Source organism: Peromyscus maniculatus, chromosome 1 (assembly GCF_049852395.1).
Source record: "Peromyscus maniculatus bairdii isolate BWxNUB_F1_BW_parent chromosome 1, HU_Pman_BW_mat_3.1, whole genome shotgun sequence".
NCBI lineage: Eukaryota > Metazoa > Chordata > Mammalia > Rodentia > Cricetidae > Peromyscus > Peromyscus maniculatus.
Window position 1 is genome coordinate 13,014,385 of NC_134852.1, and position 25,857 is coordinate 13,040,241.

The following is a 25,857-nucleotide window of genomic DNA, read 5'->3' on the forward strand; positions in this document are numbered from 1 at the left end:
GCCTTGGCTAGGTCACATGCGTGCTTCGAACACCTCCACCCCCTAAATGCTGGGATTGCAGCTATGTACCACCACACCCACCTCAGATCATATCTGGTTCTCGGGGTTCCTCAGGAAAATGGAGATGACTGGCACCTTCACAACTGTTAACAGGAATTTGGGGGAAACACCTGGTGCTTTCTCAGAAAGGGAGTTGTAGACTTCCCACGTGGAGCAGTAATTCTGTGCCTAGAAATCTGCCCTAGAGAAATGAAAACAGTGCATACCGTGCTGGTCTGCTAAACTGCACGCAGGGGTTCCTGAGGGCGGTCATCAGGCATTCTGTCTCAGCACACTTTTCTTCTCAATCCAGGGTTCATGGACTTCTTGCTTCTTTGATAGAACATCCTCCTGGGATCTGGTGTATGAGCATCCTTGTTCTGAACCCAAGCGTGGGCAAATCCTGACTCACCCAAACCCCACCTCCACAGACAGCCTCACTCATGGGTTGCACGAACTCACATTTATTCACAGAGACACAGGAACGGGGGCAGACCTTTCTCACCGGGAACTCCCAGGGTCTGGCAGTTCCAAAGAGGTGATGGCGTCCAGTGTTTGCCATGGGGGACGGGCAGGCTGGGGCCAACCCACCAGTTCCCATCCCTCTGGCCAAGCGCCCTCCGCCTTGTCCTGCCTTTACTTAAGACACGTGTTGGGGTGAGTGTTTCCTAACCAGCATCAGGGGTCTAGGGGTAGGTAAAGGGGAAGGTGAGTGACCCGGGGCTCAGGGGTAGGCAGAGGAGGTATCTCTCTTTCAGCTTCCCTCTTCCTTAATGCAAACCGGGAGCTCAACTGGAGGGGCGGAGGGTGGATGTGGGGGTCAGGAGGCCAAGCCCCCCAGCCCGCGTAGGTGGGCCTTGTTGTCCACATCCTCATCCTCCATCTCGAAGGCTGAGTGGTCTTGGCTGTCAAAACAGGAGGCGCTGAGAAAGACAGGGGGAGCCGGCGGGGACTGAGGTGGGGTGCCAGGTGAGGGCGGCTCTTCCTTGATGTGTGCGATGGACAGAGGGAGCCCTTCGGCCTCCTGCTTAAGCGGCTGAGTTTGGGGCGACTGTGCGGCCTGGGACTGGAGAGCCTGCAGCGTGGCGGCCCTCTCCAGCTCCGCCCGCTCCAGCTCGGCGCGGTGGCAGCGCTGGTGGCGAAGGAGGCTGTAGGCGCGGGAGAAGCGGCGTGGGCATCGAGGGCACGGGTGCGGCGCGGGACCCCCAGCGTGGACTTGCGCGTGGCGGGCCAGGTCCGCCAGCCGCTTGAACTCCCGCTGGCAGCGCACGCACTGGAAAGGGCGTGCCCCAGAGTGGGTGACCCCGTGTTGGCGCAGGTGTGCCCGGCGTCGGAAACCTTTGCCACACTCGGGACACCAGAAGCGTGGCTCCCCCGCCGGGGGCCGGGCTGGGGTGGCATCTCCTCCATTCTGCCCGCCTTCAGCCCCTTCCGAGGCGCCCCCACATTCTGCCCCTTCGCCCCCCTCAGGCCCTTTCCCTGAGTTCCGTCCCCCTGAGGACCTGTCGTCCTTCTTGCCGGCCCCGGGCAGGGGGGCCAGCAGGCTGAGAGGGCCGTGGACGCGGCGATGCTGGCGGAGGTAGGAGGCCAGGCGGAAGGCCAGGCCGCAGTCTGGACACACAAAAGGCCGATCGGTGGAGTGGACTAGCCGGTGACGCGACAGGGACCAGGGCCTGGCGAAAGCCTTGAGGCAAATGGAACACTGGTGTCGCTTGGGGCGGGGCGGGGGTCCCCCTTCGCCCTCCTGTTCGCCCTCGGGGCGCAGACACGGGTGCGCTTTGAGCTCCCCCTTGGTGGCGAAGGCTTCGCGACAGCGGAGACACAGCAGCGTCCAGTCGGCCTGGAGGAGGACCTGTTTCTCCTCCTGTCGCCCCGCGGCCAGTGCCAACTCTGCCCTTAGCTCCGCTGCCCCGGCCTCGGCCTCCTCGGCCTCCGACTCCCGAGGATCGGTACTCGTGGGGTTAGCCACAGGGGCCGGGTCCCCGACGGGCCACGTCTCGGGCCACACTGCTGCCGCCTCCTCTGCAACCCCGGCCGCCACCGCCGCGGAGGGCTGCTCCACGCCCTCGTCCTGTGGCTCCTCCTTCACGGCCCTCTGCGTGGACAGATCCACCTCGCCACCTGCGTGCTCCTGGGCCAGGTGGCGCCTGAGCTGGGCCGGCTCCGGGAAGGTGCGTGGACAGGCAGCGCAGCGCAGCGGGGGCTGGGGCCCGTGGCCACGGAGGTGGCGGGAGAGGTGGGCAGGCCTCCGGAAAGCTTTGGGGCACAGGGGGCAGGCGTGGGGCCGGAGGCCCGAGTGGCTCAGCCGGTGTCGAGACAGGTAGTAAGGGAAGCGGAAGAGGCGACCACAGGTGGGGCAGGGCAGGGGTGCCCTAGGGGCTCCAGCACCCCCTCTGCCACGACCACGGCCTCGACCACGGCCACGGCCACGGCCTCGGCCTCGGCCACGGTGAGGTGGGCTGCCCTGGGCAGGTGGAGGGGGCTGTGGATCCATGCCTGTGGGGAAAAGGCGGGGAGGCAGGGGTGGGGAGAAGAGATGAAGGATGTGGGTGTGGTGGAGAGAAGAGGAGAGAGAGAGGAGGGCAGATCCTCAGTCCAGAAGAGGAGACAGGGGAGAGGCAGGGGAGGCAGGGGGTGAGGAGGCAGAGACAGAGCAGAGGCAGAAGGGGGCAGAGACGGTAAAGGAGAGGAGAGAGTTGTGGACAAGTGGGAAAGGGCGACAAGGTCCGGGAGAAACGGAAGGGAGAGAGATGGAGAGAGAACATAGAGACGAGAGGCGGACGGACAGGAAGACAGAACAATACACAGGAGACACAGGGAGACACAGTCAGCCAACTGATTTTGCTCTAGGGCCCAAGGGGACTGAACATTCTCAGTGGGGGTTGGGAACCAGTCCACCCTGGAGGCCTAAGTGGGGTGGGATTCAGTCAAGAGGCCCTGGAATAGGAACGTAGGTACCCAAAAGTCAGGGGCTGGCAGGGACCGAGGCGTAGCAGAGCTTAAGCTCCTGGGTCTGCGGGGGGAAGGTTGGAGTCTGGACTCCTGGTCTGAGGGAGGAGGCTGAGGCTGACTCCTGGGTCTGAGGGAGGAGGACTGGGGCTGGACTCGTGGGCTTGAAGGAGCGCTGAGTCCTGGATCCCTGGGTCTCGGGCAGGAAGACTGAAGGCTAGGATTCCTGGGTCTCAGACAGAACAGGATAGACGAACTAGACTCTTGCAGGTAGGCGAGTCTGGGTGAAGGGAGAAGCTGGGTAGGGGGCCCTGACTCACAAGACAAGGGGGAGGAGGGGGCTGGGAGCTGGGCTGCAGAAAATCCCCAGGGAGGAGATGGCTGTGGCCAGACCCCTGGCCGGGCGTGGTGTCGGGGGAGGGCGTGGAACCTGCAGGCTGTCGGGGGCCCTAGGTCCAAGAGGGGGCTATCTGTTCCGGGTAGGTATGATCTGCAGAACTGGGCCGGCGGGTCGAGGCCTCGCGGATTGCTCCGCGCAGGGCCCGGGGCTCGCCCCAGTCTCGGGGCGCCGGTCTTACCTCCGCCTCCTGCGCTCCTTTCTTCCTTCCCTGCTGCCGGGCGATCGCGGACAGTGGTGGCGGGGAGGGAGGGGGCTGAGCGTGGTGGGGGGTGGAGGAGGAGGCTGGGCTCGGTGTTACAGCCTAAGCCTTCCCCCCGGAAACCCGGTGTTTGGTCGGAGGCTAGAAGAGGAAAGACTGGCTGAGAAGCCGGAAGCGGAGGGCCAGGGACCTTGGGGGGCCGAGAAGGAGGGCGGTTCGGCTTCTGAATCCTGGGAGGGGAATGGGCTGATGGCCTGTCTTTTGGACCCTCGGAGGGAAGAGGGGGCTGCAAGCCTGGGACTCTGGGTCCAGCTCACCACTCCTCCTCCATTTCCCAACAAGATAACACGTATTCATTCATCCTTTCAACAAACAGGCATTTATCAAGCCCTGCCGGTGCCAGGCACTGTGCTGGGCTGCCAGGTCTGAAGGAGGGTTGGAGGAGGCAAAGATGGAGATGAACGGAACAGCGAGTGATACAAGCTTGAGAGTGTTCCCGCACTCCCTGATAGAGCCTGACTCCCGCTTTCCCTTGGTTGCCTGGGCAACCAATTCTCTCTGCTCGGAGCCTCAGTTTCCCCCTTTATGGTAAGCCCCTGGAGCGCAACCCGGCCAGTTTCATCAGAACACCTACTGTGGGCTGGCTCTGTCCTTGGTGCTGGATCGATGGAGTCAAAATTCATAGTCTGATGCAAGGGGACAGGTCGGAATCAGTCAGCGAGTGTGTGATGAGGGAAGCGCTCTGATTCGGGAGAGTGCTAAGGGGATGCAGGGGACGGAGAAGACCGTGAGCTGTTCCTCCACGGGAGTGAATGTCATTCCTTTAGTCTTTCTTGGCAATCATGTTTCATTGAACCTGAAGGTTCAATGCTTCAGCCTGGTAGATGGGACCAACGTAGCTACATCTCTCAAAGTTTATGTGATAGAGAAAAAGTTACATTGCTTTTGGTGTGTGTGTGTGTGTTAAATTCATGCCAAACATTGTTGGCAAGGGTGTGGGTAAACAGTTCCTTCTGTACATGTCTGAGGTGAGTAGAAGTTTGGAGAGCTTTAGCAACCTAGCAATTCCAGGAATTTACCCTTCAGAGACCAGAAACATGCAATATTATTTTGGTGCCAGGTTCCTTGCTACATTTCTGGCTTTGTTTTTGCTATGGAGGCATTTGAGGCTGGCAAGATGGCTCAGTGTAAAGGCATCTGCCTTGCGGCTGTCGACCTGAGTTGGATGCCGAGGACCCTCTAAGTGGAAAGAGAGCTGATTGCTGTGGGTTGGCCTCTGCCTTCCACACTTGTGCACCTGTACACACACACTCACACACACACACACACAAATACAAATGTGTGGGGCTGAAGAGATGGCTCAGTGGTTAAGAGTGTTTGCCGCTGCTCCAGAGGACCAGAGTTTGCCTCCCAGCACCCAAGTCAAGGGCTGTACAGTCCCCTGTAATTTCATCTTCAACACCCCCTTCTGTCTTCTCAGAGCATGCACACAGGTACACATACACACTTACAAATAAATACAATAAAATGTAGCCTGTTTTTATTACATTTATTATTTATGTGTGTGGGGTGCACACATACCGTGGTGTATGTGTGGAGGTCAGAGGTGACTTTCAGGGGTCAGTTCTCTCCTATGATGCGGGTCCTGGGATTGGACTCAGGTCATCAGGCTCAGGTACAAGCACCTGTACTGACTGAACCACTCACTAGACCGCTACCGCAGTCATGAACATCACTGTGAATGGCTGAAGATCTCAGCGAGATATCCGAGGAACAAAACCATGGTCCAGTGGAATCTTGTATGTTCTGGAAAAAAAAAAGGGGGGGTGGGGAGAAGCATGAGGAGAACAACGAACAACTCAAGAGCTGTCTGTACTAAGTCCCTGTGTGTGCTCGTCTCAGTGGCTTGGGGACTGGCAAGATGGCTCAGTGGTCCAAACCACCGACTGCTCTCGCTGAGGACCCGGATTGGGTTCTCAGCACCCACATAGCAGCTCACAATTCCTCTAAAACACTCCAGTTCCAAGGGGCCCTAGCACCCTCTTCTGGCTTCCAGAGCCCCAAGCCTGCATGGGGTGAGGGTGGGGGCACAGACACACAGGCAGGCAAAACACATAAAACAAAAATAAATCTGTTTTTAGGGGGGAGGGAGAGAGGAAGAAGGAAGAGGAGGAGGAGAGAGAGAGAGAGAGGAAAAGGCATGGTTGTTCATACCTGCAGTCCCAACACTTAGCGAATGATAAAAGGAGTTGGAGGTCGGATTTGACTGCCTGAGCCCTCCTCTGAAACAAACAAATGAGCACACAACAACAGGGTGGGTGGGTGGGGAAAGACAGACAAGTAACAGTTTTAGAAACGGGCAAACAGGAAGAATTTCACACAGAAGAGAGCAAGGGGGCTTGCTACTTGGGGGTGGGACCTGGAGTGGCCTTCCGCGGTGGCCAGAGCTGTCAGAGAGAAACCTGAACCCGGTGCCAGGACTGTGGCCGGCTCCTAGTCGGGGCTGGGCTTGGGAGCTCTGAGGAGCCATTGAGAAAGTTTTAAGCAGGAGAGTCAGATGATCAGATTAGCGTTTTAGAGACATTCCCGGGGGATCCGCGCGGAGGCGGGCCAGATGCGGGAGGAGACAGAGGCCCGGGGGTGGCTGGGCCACTGGAACCCTGCCTGGGAAGGTACCCCCTACTCGGGAGGCGCTGATGGAGGGACACACTCCATTCCTACCGCAATAGCTTTCTCACTGGCTCCTCGGCTCACAGCCTCGACTCCAGCCCCACAGATTACAACTCCTCACTTAAACAAACAAACAAACAAACAAACAAACAAACAAACAAAAAAAGTGCGTGCGTGCTGGCAAGATCAGAGGACAACCTGCAGGGGTCCGTTCTCTTCTTCCACCCCTGTGGGCTCCAGAGACGGAGCCGGGGTCGATCTGCTTGGAAGCAAGCGCCTTTACATGCTGAGAGGTCTCCCTGGCTCAGCCACGCTTCATTTTCTGAGCCGAACATCTCCTGACGTTTCTCTTCATGCTCAGAAATAAAAACCAGCCCGCCCCCCTTTAGCCCTCAAACTCCATGTGCCCCTGTAAGGTTCTGTTGGCCCCTCGCCTAATTTCTGGTGATGGGAGGGATCAGGTGAGGAGCAGAGTCTAGCTACTCAGCTCAGGTTGGCCTCAAAACTTATGATCCTCCTGCCTCAGTGTCCAGAATGCTAGGGTTGCAAAGGCAAGCACAACCAGGCCCAACATTCCCTCACTTAATTTCCGGCTTCCTGCTTCTTTGCCACACCACCCACCCTCTTTACTCTTGGCCTGTGATGCCCTTCCTTTGGACTTGTTTCTGTGAGGTTTTCCTTGCCGCAGACATTGCCTGAGATGTATGACTGGTGTATGCTATCTAAAACGATGCTCTATTTTCTTTCTTTAAAAAAAATTATTATTATTACTATTTAAGTATATTTTATTTTTATTTATGTGTGAATTGGAGTGCGTGGACATTTGTGCAGTGCACACGGAGGCCAGAAGAGGGCGTCAGATCTTCCTGGAAATGTTGGTGCTTGGAAATTGAACCTGAGGCTTCTGGAAGATCAGTAAAAGCTCTTGACCTCCAAGCCATCTCTCCAGCCCAATTTTCTTTAAAAATAATTTTGTTGGGTCAGGTGGCGGTGGTGGCGCACGCCTTTAATCCCAGCACTGGGGAGGCAAAGGCAGGCAGATTTCTGTGAGCTCAAAGCCAGCCTGGTCTACAGAGAGAGTTCCAGGACCCACTCCAAAACTACACAGAGAAACCCCATCTCAGAAAAAAAAAAATTATTGGGCTGGTTGTGGTGGTGCGTGCTTTTAATGCCAGCACTCAGGAGGCAGAGGCAGATGGATCTCTGTTAGAGGCCAGACTGGTCTACAAAGTGAGTTCCAGGACAGCCAGGGCTATACAGAGAAACCCTGTCTCTAAAAACCAATGATGATGTTGATGTTGATGATGATGATGATGATGATGATGATGATGATGATGATGATGATTTTGTTACATTTATGTATTGATTGTGTGCTAATATGGAAGCCAGAGGACTGTTTGCAGGAATCAGTTCCCTTTCCGCCGTGTTGGTCCCAAGGATTGAACTCAGGTCATCAGTCACAGCAGCAAGAGCCATCTGGCCAACCTGCCCCTTGTTTTTCAATATTGTACTTACCACAAACAAACCTTAGACTATTTGTGAATCACTCAGGATGGCCAGCTCCTTCCGGATACTGCACCTCTCTTAGTACCATCCACTTGTGGGTAAATCAGAAGGGATGAAGGGCGTTGGTGATGGAGCTCTGTTGATAGAGTGCCAGCCTAGCTTGCAGGGTGGTCCCAGCACAAACCAGTCTTGGTGTCCCAAACCCAGCACTTGGGAGGTGGAGGCAGGTGGATCAGAAATAGTCCAACCTGAGAGCCTTTCAGAAGAATGAGGGCTGTGGCCTGGGCCCCAGAATGGTGAGGTCTAGGGCGCTAGAAGGAGTCAGATGGGGAGAGGAAGGCTTTGGAGAGGCAGAGGCCCCATGTCTCCCTCCTCTATCACAACGGTAAAACTTGGGACTCGGTGAGGCAGGTTTGGTGGCCAGCTCCGGGCATGGGTGTGCTTGGGAATAGCATGATTTTTTTTTTCAAGATAGGATTTCTCTGTGTAGCCCTGGCTGTCCTGGAACTCGCTCTGTAGACCAGGCTGGCCTCGAACTCACAGAGATCTACCTGACTCAGCCTCCCTAGCGCTGGGATTAAAGGCGTGTGCCACCACTGCCAAGCTTTGTTTTGCTTTGAAATAGAGTCTTGCTATGTATCCCAGGCTTGCCTGGAACTCACAAGGATCCTCCTGCCTCAGCTTCTCCAGTGCTGGCTGGCATTACGAGCCTGTGCTGCCCCTCAGGAAATGGATCAATCTCTTTCATCACTGCCTTCCCTGGATTGCAAAGACCGTGGTGGAGGTGAGGTGGGTGGAAGCCATGGTTTCCTTAGTGACCCCCCCATTCAAACCAGCCACAGGTGGTTTCTGTCTCTGTGACAACCCTGGTGCCTTTTCATGGGCTCACTGTGCTCAGCCTCCTTCTCTCAAGACCTGTCTTGTCTTCAGGGGGCAGTGTTTGGATCCAGAGGGACAGGCCCTGTTTCTCCAACTCAGAGTTTTTGGTTCTTTTTTTGTATTTTTGACACAGAGCCTCATTTAGCCCGGGCCATCCTTGAACTCTGAATACTCTTGCCTCCGCCTCCCAAGCACTGGTACTATAGACTGGGATGGCATGTACCCCCAAATTTATTTTATTTTACTCAGAAAGAGTAAGTCTTGCTTCTGTACCTTCATTGCTGAGTGGAGAATATTGTATGTATGTATGTGTACATATGTGTTATATATATTAATAAAATATATAACTGATTTATTTTATGCATATAGGTATTTTGCCTGCATAGATGCCTGTGCACTACCTGTGTGCCTGTTTCCCATGGGGGCCAGAAGAGGGCATCAGATCCTCTGGAACTGAACTCACAGATGGTTGTGAGCTTCCATGTGGTGCTGGCCCTCTTCAAAAGCAGCAAGTGTTCCTAACCACTAAGCTTTCTCTCCAGCCCCTAGACAATGCCTCTTGACTTTGCATTTTCACTTATTATTGGGGTGGCATGCACATACCACGGTGCACCCGTGGAGATCAGAGGACAACTTGCAAGACTCCTCTCTTTCTTTTCACCGTGTGGGTCCCAGGGATTGAACTTGGGTTGTCAGCCTGGGCAGCAAGTGCCTTCACCCACTGAGCCACCTCTCTGGCCCCAACACTGAGAATACCTCTAAGGGCTAGCTTCTCTGGGGAATGACTTTCTTCCCAAGGGATGAAACTTTTCCAAATTGGCAATTGTGGGTGTTGGCTGGAAAAGTCTTATTTTTCCCCCTGAATATCTCTCTCAGCTTTTCTTCTTTGTGGTGCCTAAGACTCAGATAAAAAGCCCAGGATGTGAATGAATGATTGAGGGGAATTGTTTTAAAAGGACCCCCAGCAGGATGGCAGAACCCTTGCCTTTCGTAGGGCCCTGGCTCCATCCCTGTAAAATAGAAACAAAACAACAACAACAACAACAACAACAAACAAGCAAACAAAACCAGGGAAATGCTTGGGAAATGGTTCATTAGGTAAAGCCCCTGCTTCGCAAGAATAAGCATCTGAGTTCAGATCCTCACACCCATGAACGCAGGATGGTGCAGCAAGATTCTGTAGGGAGTGGAGACAGGCAGATACCTGAAGCCCGTTAGTCAGCCAGCTAGCCTAGCCAAACTGAAGCTTCGGATTCAGGGAGAGACTGCCTCCAATAATGAGGTGGGGTGCTGGTGAGACGCCTCAGTGGGTAGAGGGGCCAGCTGCTGGCCCGCGGGCCCAAGTTTGGTCCCTGAGACCCACATGGTAGGAGAGAAAGAACTTCTGAAAGTTGCCCTCTGCCCTTCACACTCAGGCCATGGCATGTGCACAGATGCACACACACAGACACACCCAAAAGCACAAACATGCATATACAAGCACATAACACACACACAAGCACACACACAGACACACACGAGAGCACAAACATGCACATACACCACATAACACACACACACAACAAGCACACAAACACACACGAGAGCACAAACATGCATATACAAGCACATAACACACACAAGAGCACACATAAGCACACATAAGCACACATAAGCACACACAAGCACACACACACACACACACACACACACACACACACACACACATACACACACACACACACACTGTAATAAAAAATGAAGTAAGGTGAAGAGTTATTGAGGAAGATGCCTGAAGTTAACTTCTGGTCTCCACAGGTTGCACACAGGGGTTCACACATTCGCATGAATATATGCATACACAAACAAGTACACTCACCACACCCACATTAGTGAAGGAATGAGTGGATGACCCCCAGATTAAGATATAGGTTGTTGCTAGCTACCAGCAGTCACAGAAACTTCCTCGATGGCTCCTCCTACACTTAACCTTCCAAAGTAGTAGTTTTGTAGAAAATTGTTCTCCACCAGCCTGTGGCTTACGCCTGTTAGCTCGACATTTGGGAGGTGGAAGCAGGAGACTAGAAAGCTCGGGATTGTCCTCTACTGTGTAGCCAGTTTGAGGCTGGCATGGGGTCCACGGTACCCTGTCACACAAAAATTCCTTTTTAATTTTGTATGTGCCCTAGAGTGCTGGTGCCCTCAGTGGCCAGAGGGGTAGGATCCCTGGAGCTGGAATTACAGGAGATTGTGAGCTGCCTGATGTGGGTGCTGGGAACTGAACTTGTGTCCTTATGTATTCTTAACCTTTGATCCATCACTCCAGCACCACACACATACACAAAAGGCTTATAAGATGTTTGGGGGCCTGTGAGTTGGTGTGGTGGTTTAAAAAAGGATGGCCCCCAGGGGGAGCGCCACTATTAGGAGGTGTGGCCTTGTTGGAGGAAGTGTGTCCCTGTGGAGGCGGGCTTTGAGGTCTCATCTATGCTAAAGCCACACACAGTGAGTCAGACCACTTCCTGTTGCCTGTGAGTCAAAATGTAGGACTCTCAGCGCCTTCTCCAGCACCCTGTCTGCCTGCACACCATGATGAGAATGGGCTCACCCTGTGAAAACGTAAGCCACCCAGTTAAACGTTTTCCTTTGTAAGAGTTGCCGTGGTCATGGTGTCTCCTCACAGCAATAGAAACCCTGACTAGACAGATGGCGTGTGCCATTATGCCCAGCCATCGTAGGCTTTCTAATCTAGTGTGGGGCAGCAGGAGGGAGTCGGGAAGCAGAAACAAGTACTACAGCGCTAGGTAGTTCAAGTGGGGCGTTTGGCTGTGATCGTAGACAATGCAGAGACGCAAAGCAAGGCTTTAAGTTCGGACGACGTACGCCGTTTTCCTGCCCTCTGCCTGTTGAGTGGTGAAGGGACGGAGTAAGGAGAGCTCACACGGGTTCTGCACGCTGGTGGCTTCTCCGTGTGCTATGTATGTTCAGTCCCAGCATTAGGATGGCAGAGGCAGGTGTGTCCCTATGAATTCAAAACCAACCTGGTCTACATGGTGAGTTCCAGGCCAACCAAGGCTTAGACCCTGTCTCAAAAATAAACAAAGTGAATGAATAAAGTATAGGACGACTGGGGTTGTCTATTTTGTTCACTGAAGAGTTCTCACAGGTTTTATAATGACTAGCACAGAAGGGTCGCTTAGCACAGAGATGTGATGCAGAATGTGGATGCCAACTCCTCCTCCCCTCCTTTCTTGAACTCATTCTCCTCCTGTACCTATCTAGGTATCTCCAACAAGTCCCCCTTCAAGGACCAGGCTAATGGAGAAGCCCTCTGTCTGGGCCATCCTATCTAAGATGGTGTGCTCTGGCTATTCAGTGTGTGTGTGTGTGTGTGTGTGTGTGTGTGTGTGTGTGTGTGTACAGTTATGTATAGGAGTGTCACATGAGTGTGGAAAGAAGCCAGAAGACAACCTCAGGAGCCATTGATGACAATGTGTTCATGTCCTTTGAGACAGGCTTTCTTGCTGGCCTGGACCTCACAAATAAAGCTAGACTGACTGAGCAGTGAACCCCAGGGATCCTGTTTCTGTTTCTCCAGCTTCCCCACACCTGGAATTTTTGTGTGAGCTCTGGAGACTGAACTCAGGCCCTCATGCTTTTCAATTAAGCCTTTCCCGACTGCGCTCTCTCCCCAGCACAACCTTTTACTACTGAGTCGGGTTCCAAGCCATCCGGGCTGGCGTTGGACTTCTGCGCTTCCTGCCTCGATCTCTTGAGTAACAGGCCTGCACCTGAAGCAGCTGCGGCCACTTTCTCAAGGCTCTCCCTCATTGCTGCGAAGGTGTTCGTCACCATTAGCATCTTCGCCCGACTTCTCCCTCCCTCCCTCTCCCCGAGCACTGCCCGCACGATGGAATAGTATTCTCTGCTTTGTTCAGTGCGGGCTCTGCCATCCGGAGTTCAGAAGGCTCAGTATGGAGGCAAGGCACAGGAGTGCATGGAGCATGCGTGAGCGGCCCTCTTCTCTGATGGGCTGGTCCTGTCCCAGGCAGTACACATTCATCATCAGAAAACAGACCCTAAGGCCTGGAGCCTCTTCCAGGGACTGCTTGGTTTCCAATGGACATGTCCTGTGGGGGTGTCTCTCGACTTCTAGATGGTGCCACTTAGGTGAGATGTAAACTGTCTCTGATCCGAAGGACTGAGAGGGTGTGAGGATCTGGGAACTTACAGGAGTGTGGGCAACTTAGGAGTAACTACACTGAGGAGAGTCTCTCCCTTCCCCACCAGTCATTAACTAACTGCCTATGCTCAGGGAGTGGCGGGACCTTGTGAGTCATCACCCCACCTCCCACCCCCCCACCAACCATTAACTGCTTATAAATCCACAGAAAGGGGCAGGGACTCTTGACTCTCCCTCAAAGACCGATATCTAGTGAACCTATTAAAGATTAAAAAGAAATGATGTGTATGCGGGTTTGTGCCTGTGAGCAATGCTCATGGAGGATGATGTGTATATGTGTGTGGGTTTGTGCATGTCAGCGCAATGCTCATGGCGGCCACAAGAGAATACTGGATCTGCTGGAGCTTGGTTACAGGTGGTTATGAGCAGCCTGATGTGGGTGCCAGGAACTGGACTCTGATCCCGACAGTATGCATTTTTAACTGTTGAGCCGTCTCTTTATATCCTAGGGGACATATTCTAAGTCCAAGAGGGAGAGAGTCCCACCTCCCTGAAACCCAGGATCAGCAAACAAGACAGTAGAGACTGACAGAATGAGGTTTATTGGAGTCCCAGAGACATTGGAGAGACCAGGGGGTGAGGTCAAAGCTCATGGGAGAAAAACCCCTAGCCAAGTCCCCCTTTCCTCTTGGGGTTGGAACACAGAGACAGTTGGTGGTGATGGAAAGACCAACAGGTACTACAGATGAGTGGAGGGAGACCCCAATGTCTACCACCTCCACCAGGTCACAGGATTGGGACAACCGTGGACAGAGGACTGCGCTCTACAGCCTAAGGGAATGTCTGCCCTATTACTCTAAGGAGAGTGGAGCCAGGCCACAGCCTGCACCAGCCCATTCCAAGTGCACAGGAATACGTGTATCTGGGTCAATCCAACCTACAGGGCAGCGGCTTTGGGCCAGTCTAAACTAGTGTTCAAGATGAGGGGAGATCAGTAGGGTCAGACCATTCTGCGGTAAGGGAGACCTAATCTGAGAGTAGTTAATGGAAGGTGGGGGCATCTACCCTGGTCCTCTTTCAGCATAGGAAGTAAAATGGGGGAAAGGCAGATTCTGGCTATACTCATTTTCTGGGGCCACCAGTGGCTGACAGGTGGCATCTGGAGGGGATCCTGAGGATTCCAAGATATTGTCCCCGACATCCCCCAGATGAACGTCGTTGGGAATGATGGCTCTCGGGGAGTGGGTGGTAGGACCATGGGGGTGCCCACATATTATCTGCTGGGAGGTGTTAGTGGAGACCCGTTTTTTATTCCTAGGTTCCCAGTCTCGGAGGCCAGTTGATCTGAGCATGCCCCCATTCCAGGGTTCTCAAAGTCAAGAGTCTCTCTGTAGATTTCAGTCCCCAACAATTATGTCCTTGGACCCCTTTGCCGAAGGATGCCTCACTGTGGTCCTGTGTGGGTTCTGGGTGGCACCATTTTTCCAGGCAAGGGCCTCACCTTATGGTCTAGCTCTGGACTTGGAGGGCCGGAGTGGCCTGGCTATTCAGTCCATGCCCCTGTGCAGCTTCAGGTGCCTGGAGAGATTGCTGAGCGTGATGAAGCCCTTGCCGCAGATGTGGCAGGGGAAGGGCCGCTCTGTGCCATGCAGCAGCCGGTGGCGCTTGAGGTAGCACTCGTGGCGGAAGAACTTGCCACACTCCAGGCACGGGAAGGGCTTCTCCCCTGTGTGCACCAGCACATGCCGCTCCAGGTCGCGAGGGGAACGGAACAGCTTCTCGCACTCCGAACAGCCAAAGATTTTCTTGCCACGGCTGGAGGAGCCGGGCCCCGGCCCTCCAGCCGCCTGCTCGCCTTCGCCATCAGGGGCCGCCTCCCCACTGCCCTCCCCGTGGCTGGCGCGCCGATGCTCCTCCAGGGCGGCCAGCGCGGCGTACAACGCCCCGCAGTGGCCGCAGCCATAGGTGGCTGGGCCCGAGTGCGCTTCTAGGTGGCTGGCCAAGGCCGGGGCAGACGCGAAGAAGGTCCCGCAGTCGCACTGGTACAGCGTGTCTTCCGAGGACGCCTCGGCTGCTGCGGCCGGAGCCCGGGCATTCTCCGCGCCCTCGCCCTCGCCCTCGGGGAGCAGTGTCTCCAGCTTAGGCATGCTTGCGCCAGTGGGGCTCAGGAGCAGCCCGGCGTCCCAGGTCGGCGGGGCATCCCCCACCTCCACTGCCTCGACATCTCCTGCCACCTCCTCCGGACCCCCACCCGAGGCCCAGACCTGCGCTGGGGGTGCACTGCTCCCCTGCAGGTCGTGCGTCAGCTTGTGGCGTTCCAGCAGCGCCGGCGCGTTGAAGTCGCGCTCGCAGCGCGGGCACTTGAACGGCTTCACGTCGGTGTGCGCGGCCCAGTGGGCAGCCAGCTCCCGGCCGTGGTCGAAGCGCCGGGCACAGGCGCCGCATGCAAACGGGGGCAGCGAGGCCGCCGCGGCGGCTGCCGCCTCGGCCAGTCCCCAGCTGGTCGCTCCTGCTCCCTCCAGGCCCTCTCCTCCGCCGGCCCCTCCGCCTCCACAAACCGAACAGGGACCCACGTTGCAACATACTGAGCAGGGGGAGTTCAGGGGAGGCAGGCCGGGGCTCGGCTGCAGGGGGGAGGGAAGCACGCCCCGGTGCTGCCGCTTGAGGTGGCGGCCCAGGCTGGAGCGGGAGGAGAAGCGGAGCTCGCAGACCAAACAGCAGTAGGGCTTCTCACCGGTGTGGACGACCTGGGAGCAAGAGCAGAGAGGTAGGGCTGAGCGCCCAGGCCGGGCAGCAGGTTCCCAGGATGGGCTGGCTTTCGCCCGCTGTCCTCCGTTAGGTCACCAGACAGGCATCAGCAGGCGTGGAGGCCACCGGGAAGGGACCCCACCTCCTTGTTAAGGAAAGCTTCACCCCTCATGAAAAGTTAAAACACCATGAAGAAGCAGCAGGAGGGCTTCACCGAGGTCGTTTACATGAAAGCTACCCCCTCCTAGCCAAAAGGATTGAATCTGGGTTAGCAACATGGTCCAGCGGGTAAAGATACTTGCATGGAAGCCTGGTGACCTGAGTTTGGTCCCTGGGATCCATGTGGTGGAAAGAGAGAGGACCAACTCCTGTAAGGTGAGATGTGGCACATCCTACCCTGTATAAAAATAACGGAGCGGGGCACGTTGGTACAAGCCTTTCCTTCCCGCACTTGAGAGGCAGGAGGCAGAGGCAGGCCAATCCTGTGAGTTGGAAGCCCGTCGGGACTACATCATGAAACCCAGTCACAAAATAATCAATCAAACAACAAATAATGAAATAAAAATATTTTAAAGAAACAACAGAGATGCTAGAGAGATGGTTTAGCAGTTAAGAGCACTTGCTGCTCCTGCAGAGGACCTGGGTTCGATCCCCAGCACCCACATGGCAGCTCATAGCTGTCTGTAGCTCCAGTTCTGGGGGATCTGATGCTCTCTTCTGACCCACTGGAGCACCAGGAGTGAGTGTAGCCCACAGACATACATGCCAGCAAAACACCCATACGCACAATAAATACATAAATCTAAAAAAAAGAATAGGATCTAAATTTCTAAATTCTACTTTGGGCCTGGGTGGAGACACTACATTCTACATTCCCTCTACACTACGTACTACTGTCTTCTCCCTAAGAGTTCAACCAACTGGGCCTGTCAAATACCCGGCCAAGAAACAGCTAAGGAGATGGGAGGAATAATTATCTCCTTAATGAGGTAACATACTCACCCTCTTCAGAAGCCCTCCCTGGGTTGTGTGATTTTCTTGGTTTTTTGAGACAGGATTTCTCTGGGTAACAGGCCTGGCTGTCCTGGAACTCACTTGGTAGCCCAGGCTGGCCTTGAACTCAGAGATCCGCCTGCCTCTGCCTCCTGAGTGCTGGGATTAAAGGCCTGCGCCACCACCGCCGGCTCCTTTTCTACTTTCTGTCTCTTCTCCGGATACCAGCCCAGATCCTCAGCACGCCTGTCCTGACACTCTGGACTACTCCACTCTGTCTGAAGAGGCACCCCCACGTGGCTGCTTGCAGACCTTCAGTGGTGAACCTGCTGCCTTCTCTCCTGGACTAACTAGGAAGGGATGTCTTTCTCGCCCCCCTTCTGCCTCTCCAGCCCCCAGCCACGCCCCAGAGCTGCCAAGATTTATAGCTGCCCTTTCCTATTTTTCTTTCAAATTCTAATAAATTCTAATAAAATGATTCCTAAGCTTCTAACTGCTTTTAAATTCTTTTGTCCAAGAGAGTGGGAGCCTCACAAGGGGACCCCAACTCCCCAGTCCCAGCCCGGCTGTAGGCCAGCTGGCATTCTCTCCGTGAGGACCTAGTCCCTTACACCGGCCACCTCTGTCACTGTTCCCTTCCAACCCGCTCATCTAGGAACTGATTCCCACAGAACATAGCTATGGCCAGAGCTCCAGGCATCCACAGGCCTGAGTTCAAATCCCACCTCTCTCTCTTCTCTGTGAACTCCGCTTTTTCCCTTTGCCAAATGGACCACAGTGCGCTGGACAGTGTCCCAACCAGGTGCTTCCCCAACAGCATGTGTGTTAAGATGCTGGTTGTTTTTGTTTGTTGTCTATCGATAGGAGAACACCTGAGCCAGGAAGCCGAGGCTGCTCCTGGGACTCCGGCTATTTCTCTCCCCGGCTGCCAGGGGCCTTGTGAGGTTTTAGGAAGTGGAAGGTAACTGAACGTGGGTCTCCACTGTGCAGCCTCCACCAGACCATCACCCCTGGTGGCACGGGCCTTGTGGTAATGACCCTCGTGGGTCACACACTGCAAAACCTCGCCTGTGCTCTCTGAGATGCTGTTTGTTTGTTTAAGATTTAATTATTTATTATGTGTACAGTGTTCTGTCTGCGTGTATCCCTGCAGGCCAGAAGAGGGCGCCAGATCTCACTACAGATGGTTGTGAGCCGCCATGTGGTTGCTGGGAATTGAACTCAGGACCTCTGCAAGAGCAGCCAGTGCTCTGAACCGCTGAGCCATCTCTCCAGCCCATGTGCTCTCTGAGTAACCCCAATTAAACTCCGACTTGCCAAACTGGACTTTGGTCTTCCTTTAGTGTCCTGCCTGGGTGAATGTGTTAGTTGTTTCCCCCCAGGAGAAGTTAAAGCAACACCCGTGAACTCACCAAGGCCCTTCCCACCTCGGGGCCTTTGCACTTGCGGCCGTTCCCATCTGCAAATGCTTTTCCCACGGGGACTTCTCCTGCTTCAAGTCTCAATCAGACGTCACTGCGCCCTCTTGTGTACAGTGGCCCGCGGCTCCCCCGATTTACTCCTACACATTACTTTTGGCTTTGATGTTTGTGACAGGGTCCCATATAGCCTGAGCTGGCTCCAAACTCTGTGTAGCCGAGGCTGACCTTGAACTCCTGATCCTCCTGCCTCCACCTCCCATGCACTGGGATTGTAAGAATGCATGACCGTGCCCTGATTTTTTTTTTAAATTTGATTCCCAACTTCTCCCTTAGAGAACTCTTTTCTCAGAAACTGCTTTCTTTACCCGCTACCTGGTTCCTGATCATTGGAAGGAATAGTAAGTTTCCTGAAGGGCCTGTTGAGTTCCCCTGAAGGCCCGTGTCCTGTGGGGGAAAGTCCTGTGGTCACTTTAGAATAAAGGAGTTGGGTGTGCATGGATAAACCTATTTTCAAGATGGTCAGGAAGAGAATGGTCAGCACAAGGCTGCAGGGGTGGAGAAACAATTATGTGGGGCAGACGTACTCCGCAGGCCTCCCCTGGAGCTCAGGCTTTGGTAGAAGGGAGGGAAGCTGGAGAAGGAGTTGCTCCCATCTCCTGCTGCCTTCCCGAGTGGATCGGAGCCCCACCGTCTCGGCCCCGCCCCGGGCGGCTCCCAGGACTCACCTGGTGGTGCAGCAGGCCAGTGGAGTCTCGGAATCCCTTGGGGCAGGCGGAGCATCGGTAGGGCCGCTCGCCCGTGTGTGAGCGGAGGTGGTTAGCCAGGTTGAAGCTGTGCTTAAAGCCCTTGCCACAGCGAGGACACGCGTGGGGCTTGAGCGCGGTGTGCCGAGCGAAGTGGCGCCGCAGGTCCGAGCGGTACCGGAAGCTCTTGCCACATTCGCTGCAGTGAAAGGGCACCCGGGGAGCCGTGGCCGACGGGGCTGGCCCTGGGGCAGCAAGAGGGGCAGGAACCCCAGGCAGCGCGGACTCGTCCATGGTGGCGGGTCCAGGGGTGGCTGGGGGCGTTCTCTGGAGTACAGAGGAGGCACAGAAGCAGGTCAGGGTCACCTCCGCACTGGCCGTTCTCTCCCTTAGCTCTCTGGGCTCAGAAACACGCCTGTCCTCCGGAGACCCTCCCGATGCTAAGACACACCTAACCACGAGCACTGCGCTTTACATCCCTCCCGCTCTCTACAAAACCCCCTCCTCCTCTATCTCCCCGGCCACTTCCATCCGCTTCTTCCTCAAAAGCAAGGCTTTTTGAAGGCTCTCTCTCAATGCTCTCCAAGCCCGGCCCACTACAAATTAAGGCCTTCCTACTCTTGCTCGGGTCTGGGCTGCCTCCTCCCCAGGCCCTCCCTCTGCTCCCTAAGCATTCGGTATTCCTCGACAGACTTCTTCTTCTTCTAACTCTTCTTCAAAGACAAGTCACTGAAACACAAGGATTTGGGGCTGAGCACGTTCGTCTCATTCTTGTAGGGAGCTCACACTGGTTCTGCAGCTTCACCTATGAAATGGGTACACTAGTGCCCACCTCACACAGCGAGGGTTGCAGTTAAGTAAAACTGTAGCAACACGGCCAACGTACTTAGGGAGGGCCGAGGCACTGCAAAGAATTAACCGAGCAGCTTGGATATGTAAGTTCCTCTCAGTTCCTTTATTCCCATGCACTTCCAAGCTAATTTGACTTTTCGAAGTTAGATCTTCACTGAGACCTGCCTCCAGATCCCACCCAACTTTTTCTCCAAAGAAGCCCCATTTTTCTTCGATCATCTCCTTTCCCTATCATTTTCTCATGTTAAAGACCTGATAGTTCCACTAAAACTCCCAAAACTACAAACCTACATGGTGGGGTGGGGGTTGCCATGGCGGACTTTTCTCTAAGCCACACCTTAGTCAAACTCCGCACCGCACTCTGGGCCTCTCTTGTCTCCCTGGACCCCACTTTCCCACGAACCATAACAAGTTCCTTCCATTTTTTTTTTTTTGTTTTTGTTTTTTTTTGTTTTTTCGAGACAGGGTTTCTCTGTGTAGTTTTGCGCCTTTCCTGGAACTCACTCTGTAGCCCAGGCTGGCCTCCAACTCACAGAGATCCGCCTGCCTCTGCCTCCCGAGTGCTGGGATTGAAGGCGTGCGCCACCACCGCCCGGCCGACAAGCTCCTTCCATATTTTCCAACCTAGGCCCCCTCACCCCTTGCTGAGGACCCGCGCCTCTCTCCCAGTCTCCGCCCTTCCACGAAGACCCCGCCCCTCCCGCTGGAGGCCCCGCCCCAGCAGGCTCCGCCCCCCGTGCGGCCCCGCCCCAACCGCCGCAAGCCCCGCCCCTCCTGCACCCCGCTGCGCGCGGAGCTGCGGTGGGGGGGGAGGCCCCCGATCCTGCTCCATCTTTAGAGCCAGGCCCGGGAAACCGGCCCTTTGTACCCCTCTCCCGGCCCCGGGAGGCGCGGCGGGGGCGGGGGCGGCGCCCGGCGGCCCGGGGGCCCGGCGGGGCCGCCTTGCTCTTGGTGGCGGGGGTCCCCGAGACCCGGCGGGACCTCGGGGGGCCGGGGGAGTCGGCCGGCTCCCCTCTCTAATTACTTACACCTCCCTCTGGGCGCCGACATTTTGGGCAGCGGGGTCAGCGTCACTTCCACCTGAGGGGCCCCTCGACTTCCGCCCCGGCTCCCTTTCTCCCCAGCCAGCGGCCCCCCCGCCCCGTCCCCGCAGCCCCCCTTTCTCCTTCCCCCTTGGCTCCCCTTTCCCTCCCCCCACCCGGCCTTTCCACATTCCCTTCCTTTTCCCGGCCCAGGAGGTTAAAGAAGCCAGGCTGGCGCCATCTTGGTTGAGGGCGGCGGGAGGGGCGGGGCTTGGGCTGCCCCGGCGCCCTATGGACCGCGGGCGGCCGCGCGCGCGGCTCCCCGAAGCCCGCGGTGGTTTTCACTTAGAAGTTGGCGCCGATGGGCGCAGCTAGGGCTCCTTTCCCCCAAACTCGGGCGCCTGCCGGGGAGGTTGTCGAGCTGCACCCGGAAGGAGGCGAAAGCGACCCGAGTGATCCAACTCATCCGGAGTTGGGAAACACCAAGCACCATTGTTCATGCTTTTTTTAACTCCATGGGGCTTTCTTTGAAGCTCCCGGGCGCCATGTTAATTAGGGGCACTTAGCGGCCATGTCCCGCGTCTCATCTACCCGGTACCTGTGTGTGATTGGGTCACCGGGTCGGAGTGCTTTGCGGGAGGGAAAGGCATTTGGAGGAGGCCGGGGGATGAGCTTGTGCGCTACTTCTCCCGGGGACAAACGGGGGCGCCCCGGGCTGCAGGCGCGCCGGGGCCTGGGGACCCAGAGCGAGCGTCCCCTTTGTTCCCCGCGGGCGGACGCGCGGGCGGCGGGGAGGGAGGGAGGGAGGGAGGGGCCACCGGCGTCCGCGGCCAGGGGCGGGGCCCGCGCTCCGCCGCCCCCGCCCCGCCGCCGCCCGCCGCCGCCGCCGCCGCCCAGGGGCAGGGCCCCCCTCTCCCCCGCCCCTTCCCACGCCTTCGGCCCCGGCGCCCCCCGGCGCGCGCGCGCACACACGCAAACGCGAGCCCGGGCAGCATGCAAATGAGGTACCCAGAGGCGGGGAGGGGGGGTGTCCCCCGGGAGTCCCCCGGGGTGGGGTAGGGGGGGAAGGCGTGGGGGGGAGGGGGTGGTCCCGGGTGCGCGCGCCCGCCCGAGCGCGCGCCCACCCCTCCCCGGCACCTGTTCCCTGCCTGCGCGCACGCCCGCGCGCGCCGACCCCGCGCCCCGCCGAGCGCTCCGGGCTCGCGCGCGTGTGCGCGTGTGCGCGCAGACCCCCCTCCTGGCAGCCCCCGGCCGCCAGTGTCCCCGCGCCGCTTATTGGCCACCGCACCCTGAGGGCCCGCCCCGCTTGCGGGCTGGGCCACTCGGGGCCGATAGGCACAAGTGTCGTCGCCCCCTCCCCCCCCACCCGGACCGTGGGTGGGAGAGGGTCGAGGGGGGGAGGGATCCCTCTCTCACTTCCTAGGTATGTTCCAGAAATTCAGCTGCTTTGCCCAGGCTACCGCATGGTGCAAAAACCACGTGATCCTGGAAAAAAAGTTGCTCCCCGCGTGGACCTCATGCGGTGTGCCTATTAGAAGGGGGTGCAAGGCGTGGGGTTGTAGCGCAGGCCTAGTGTGAGTGAGGCCCCTGAGTCGGTGAACCAGCAGCACACACAAAGAAAACCTAGACACCAACCAAGCCACAAAACAGTCGAAAGAGGGGTCCCCTGGCATACAGCCGCACCTGTAGCTCCCTTGTCCCCCAAGTGCAGTCTCTCCCCACAGTCCCGAGACCTTCTGGGCACTGAGAAGTGAGGGCCATATTGTTTTGGAGGCTTTCTGTATTTCAGGTAGTGTACTGAGGACATTTCTGAAACTTCCTTATTCCTGTCCATTCTCCCCACTACCTCGGTATATTGATTTTACAGAGAAGGAAACTGACTCAGAGGCAAAGCCACTTGCAGTCATGTGCAGAACGGGATCCAAACCCAGGACTGGGAGACCGCGAGATGTCCCCCTACACACACACACACACACACACACACACACACACACACACACACACACACACGTCTTCCTAATTTCCCGGGCCACTGAGATCAGTTAGACTGGCAGAGAGAACTTAAGGAACTCACTTGGTTTTCCTGTGCCTTGGTTTCCCTGTTTGCAAAACAGAGAATGTGTTGCCTCAAAGGGCTGGCGTGAAGCTTAGCTACCCATGCTGCTCTGCTGGCTTTTGTACATTACGTTCACAGCGTGTCTGGGTTAATAGGTTAACAACAACAAAATAAATAAGGAAGAAAAGCAAACAGACAAACCCCGAGTGCCATCTTGCAAAGGACATAAATGAGCCCAGAGAAGTAAGGACCTTGGCTAATGCCACACAGAGAGGAAGGGACAGATTCTGCATTTGATTTCTGGTTTATCTGACTCCAAAGCCCAGACTCTCAGCAACTTGGATATATGTCCTTCACATTTCAACGGGTTTTGCATAGGACCCGCCCCTTTTCAGACCTCCCCATCTCTGCGGGGGTGAGGGCTTTCTGAGGCCTTTGTGGCCCACTCTGGACTGTTTCAAGGCCCACACTCTTAGCTGGATTTTTTTTTTTTCCCTTTCTGGCTCGTTTTGACCTTAAAGGCTATAGTAGTTACTGATATGATGAAAAACCATAACCACAGCAACTTATGAAGAAAGCATTTAATTGGGGGCTTGCCTACATTTTCAGAGGGCGAGTCCATGATTATCTTGGTCAGGAGCATGGTGGCCAACAGGCTGATATGGTGCCAAACAGTGGCCAAGAGCTCACATCTGATCCAGAAGTTTCAGGTAGAGGGAGACTGGCCTGGCGTAATCTCAAATCTCCAAACACCTCCTCTAACAAGGCCACACCTACTCCATCAGGGCCACACTGTATTCCGACTTTATTTTGGGCTGCCAGCTTACAAATAACGACACAGAGACTTACTATTAATTAGGAAAGCTTGCCCTTAGCATAGGCTTTTCCCCAACTAGCTCTTTTTTTTGGGGGGGGGTGTTTCGAGACAGGGTTTTTCTGTGTAGCTTTGGAGCCTGTCCTGGAACTCACTTGGTAGCCCAGGCTGGCCTCGAACTCACAGAGATCCGCCTGCCTCTGCCTCCCAAGTGCTGGGATTAAAGGCGTGCGCCACCACCGCCCGGCCCCAACTAGCTCTTATAACTTAAACTGTTTCTATTAATCTACATTCTGCTATGTGGCTCTGTTACCTCTCCTCTGTACTGCATTCCCAACTTCTTTTTTCTTTTTCTTTTTGTTTTGTTTCTCTGTGTAGCTTTGCGCTGTGGAACTTGCTTTGTAGACCAGGCTGGCCTCGAACTCACAGAGATCCGCCTGTCTCTGCCTCCCTAGTGCTGGGATTAAAGGCAGGCGCCACCGCCCGCCCACCTGCTCCTTCCCAACTTCTTTAGCATCTCGCTGGCCAGCTTCTAACCCTGAGTTCCTCTCTGCCTAGAAGTCCCGCCTTAACCTCTCCTGCCTAGTTATTGGCTGTTCAGCGTTCTATTAAGCCAATCACAATGACGCATCTTCACACTGTGTACAAATATCCTGCAACACCACACCTCCTAATCCTTCCCAAACAATTCCACTAATGGAAGCAGACATTCAAACATAGGCGCCTATGGGGTGGGGTGGGGAGTGTGGTCATTCTCATTCAAACTGCCATGACAGAAAGCCTAGATTCAAAGGGTGGGTTAGGGGGTCGCAGGATACACTTCGGAGGAGGGCAGTAAGTATGTCTTATCACCTTGTAGAGAATTGTCTTGTTATATGGGTCTCAAAAGACTTAGAAGGGATAGATAGATGAATTATTGGGGCACTCGGGGGCTTAGACCCTCACCGCACTGACGCCACCCCCTCTCTTCTCTCAGCCGGCTCCGGCACCCAGACTCCAGCTCCCCACCGCTCAATGGACAACCCCAGCTCAGACCCGTTGCCTTCAGCTTTGTCTGGGGAGGAAGAAAAACCTCTGGCCTTACTTCCTCCTGTTCCCCGGGGCCGCCGAGGCCGGCCACCAGGGGGAGCCGCCACCTCCCATCGGACTCTCAAGTCCTCCCTCCCTCGAAAGCGGGGCCGCCCCCCCAAATCCCTGCAGGAGGCCCCGTTGACAGCACCAGTGGACAGTGGAGGCAGCCACGATCTTCTGCTGATCGATGATCAGGGCGTCCCTTACACAGTCCCCGAAGGATCAGCAGCAGATGGGCCCCAGGGCTCTGGCCCCAAGCGGGCTCCACACTTCTGTCCCGTGTGCCTGAGAGCCTTCCCCTACCTCTCCGACCTGGAACGCCACAGCATCTCCCACTCGGAGTTAAAGCCACACGTGTGCAAGGATTGCGGCAAGACCTTCAAACGGTCCAGCCACTTGCGGCGGCATTGCAACATCCATGCTGGCCACCGGCCCTTCCGCTGTGTGCTCTGCCCTCGCCGCTTCCGCGAGGCGGGGGAGCTGGCCCATCACCACCGCATCCACTCGGGCGAGCGCCCCTACCAGTGCCCCTCCTGCAGGGTGCGCTTCACCGAGGCCAACACTCTCCGGCGCCATTACAAACGCAAGCACCCAGAGCTCGTGGGCATGCCCGTGCGCCTGTGCCCCGCAAACCCGAGACCCCAACCGCTGTGGGATGCCGACGAGGGCGTCCCTGTTCCAGAAAGGGTGCAGGAGGAGAGTCCTGAAGGCAAGGAGCCTGCTTGGCCTCCATCCTCCACCGCTTCTCCCCTGTCTGGGTTTACAGAGGGCAGTCCAGATGGGGCTGGGCAGGGGCAAGGAGGTCAAGACACCCTTGTTTCCGGTGGTACTCCCGTTACGGAAGGGGGTCAAAAGCAGGGACCTAAACCCCTGGGTCCTGATACCACCGAGCACCCTCCTTCGGACTGACAGGCCCTGGGAGGTATGGGCTGTGGAAATAAATCCCTGCCTACTGACTTCCAGTGTGTTCAGTCATGGTGCCTGTCCCTTTCAGGGTTCCTCTGCTACCCTGCCTGACTGTGGTGTGTGTGATGGGAGAGAAGCCCATGGCACACATCTCCTTAGTTAGCATGGTGCCAAAGAACCAATGGCGTGCGAGAAGCCTTGCCCGGTCTGGCCGCCAGCAGACAAGTGCTGTGAAGCATTTGCCCGGCCATGCAAACGTGACCTGGCCCCGCCCCCCCCCCCAGCTGGATCCCCAGGCATTCTGCATAGGACAGTTTCTGGCTCCGATTTCTTTTCCAGAGGACTTGATGTTAGGAAGAGAAAACTAAGTTGAGGGCTTGAAGTATAACTCAGCGGTAATGTACCTTGAATGCACAAGGCCCTGGGT

General features: G+C 56.1%; 3 protein-coding genes across 8 annotated transcripts; 1 reads left to right on the forward strand and 2 right to left on the reverse strand.

Annotated features, from left to right (window-relative positions):
- Nucleotides 1-483: 483 nt before the first annotated feature.
- Nucleotides 484-3,723, reverse strand: Znf579 (zinc finger protein 579). The gene is made up of 2 exons (XM_006991930.4): nt 3,567-3,723; nt 484-2,535 (listed from the first exon to the last, which is right to left on the reverse strand). The coding sequence occupies exon 2, from the start codon at nt 2,531-2,533 to the stop codon at nt 860-862; it is 1,674 nt and encodes a 557-aa protein (XP_006991992.3). The 5' UTR covers nt 2,534-2,535; nt 3,567-3,723; the 3' UTR covers nt 484-859.
- A 9,667-nt stretch (nt 3,724-13,390) lies between these two features.
- Fiz1 (FLT3 interacting zinc finger 1) lies at nt 13,391-22,754 on the reverse strand. 3 transcript variants are annotated; one of them, XM_042270877.2, is made up of 3 exons: nt 22,658-22,754; nt 18,692-19,036; nt 13,391-15,551 (listed from the first exon to the last, which is right to left on the reverse strand). In XM_042270877.2, the coding sequence occupies exons 2-3, from the start codon at nt 19,001-19,003 to the stop codon at nt 14,352-14,354; spliced, it is 1,512 nt and encodes a 503-aa protein (XP_042126811.1). In that variant the 5' UTR covers nt 19,004-19,036; nt 22,658-22,754; the 3' UTR covers nt 13,391-14,351. The 3 variants fall into 3 exon arrangements, with proteins under 3 accessions (XP_042126811.1, XP_015841022.1, XP_006991991.1); XM_015985536.3 differs by lacking the exon at nt 22,658-22,754 and adding an exon at nt 21,182-21,374; XM_006991929.4 differs by lacking the exon at nt 22,658-22,754 and adding an exon at nt 20,590-20,729.
- On the forward strand, nt 20,895-25,480 carry Znf524 (zinc finger protein 524). 4 transcript variants are annotated; one of them, XM_006991928.4, is made up of 2 exons: nt 20,895-21,177; nt 24,430-25,480. In XM_006991928.4, exon 2 carries the CDS (start codon nt 24,468-24,470, stop codon nt 25,431-25,433), a length of 966 nt encoding a protein of 321 aa, XP_006991990.1. In that variant the 5' UTR covers nt 20,895-21,177; nt 24,430-24,467; the 3' UTR covers nt 25,434-25,480. The 4 variants fall into 4 exon arrangements, with proteins under 4 accessions (XP_006991990.1, XP_076426158.1, XP_042126818.1 ...); XM_076570043.1 differs by lacking the exon at nt 20,895-21,177 and adding an exon at nt 21,442-21,587; XM_042270884.2 differs by lacking the exon at nt 20,895-21,177 and adding an exon at nt 21,970-22,105.
- The last annotated feature ends 377 nt before the right edge of the window (nt 25,481-25,857 follow it).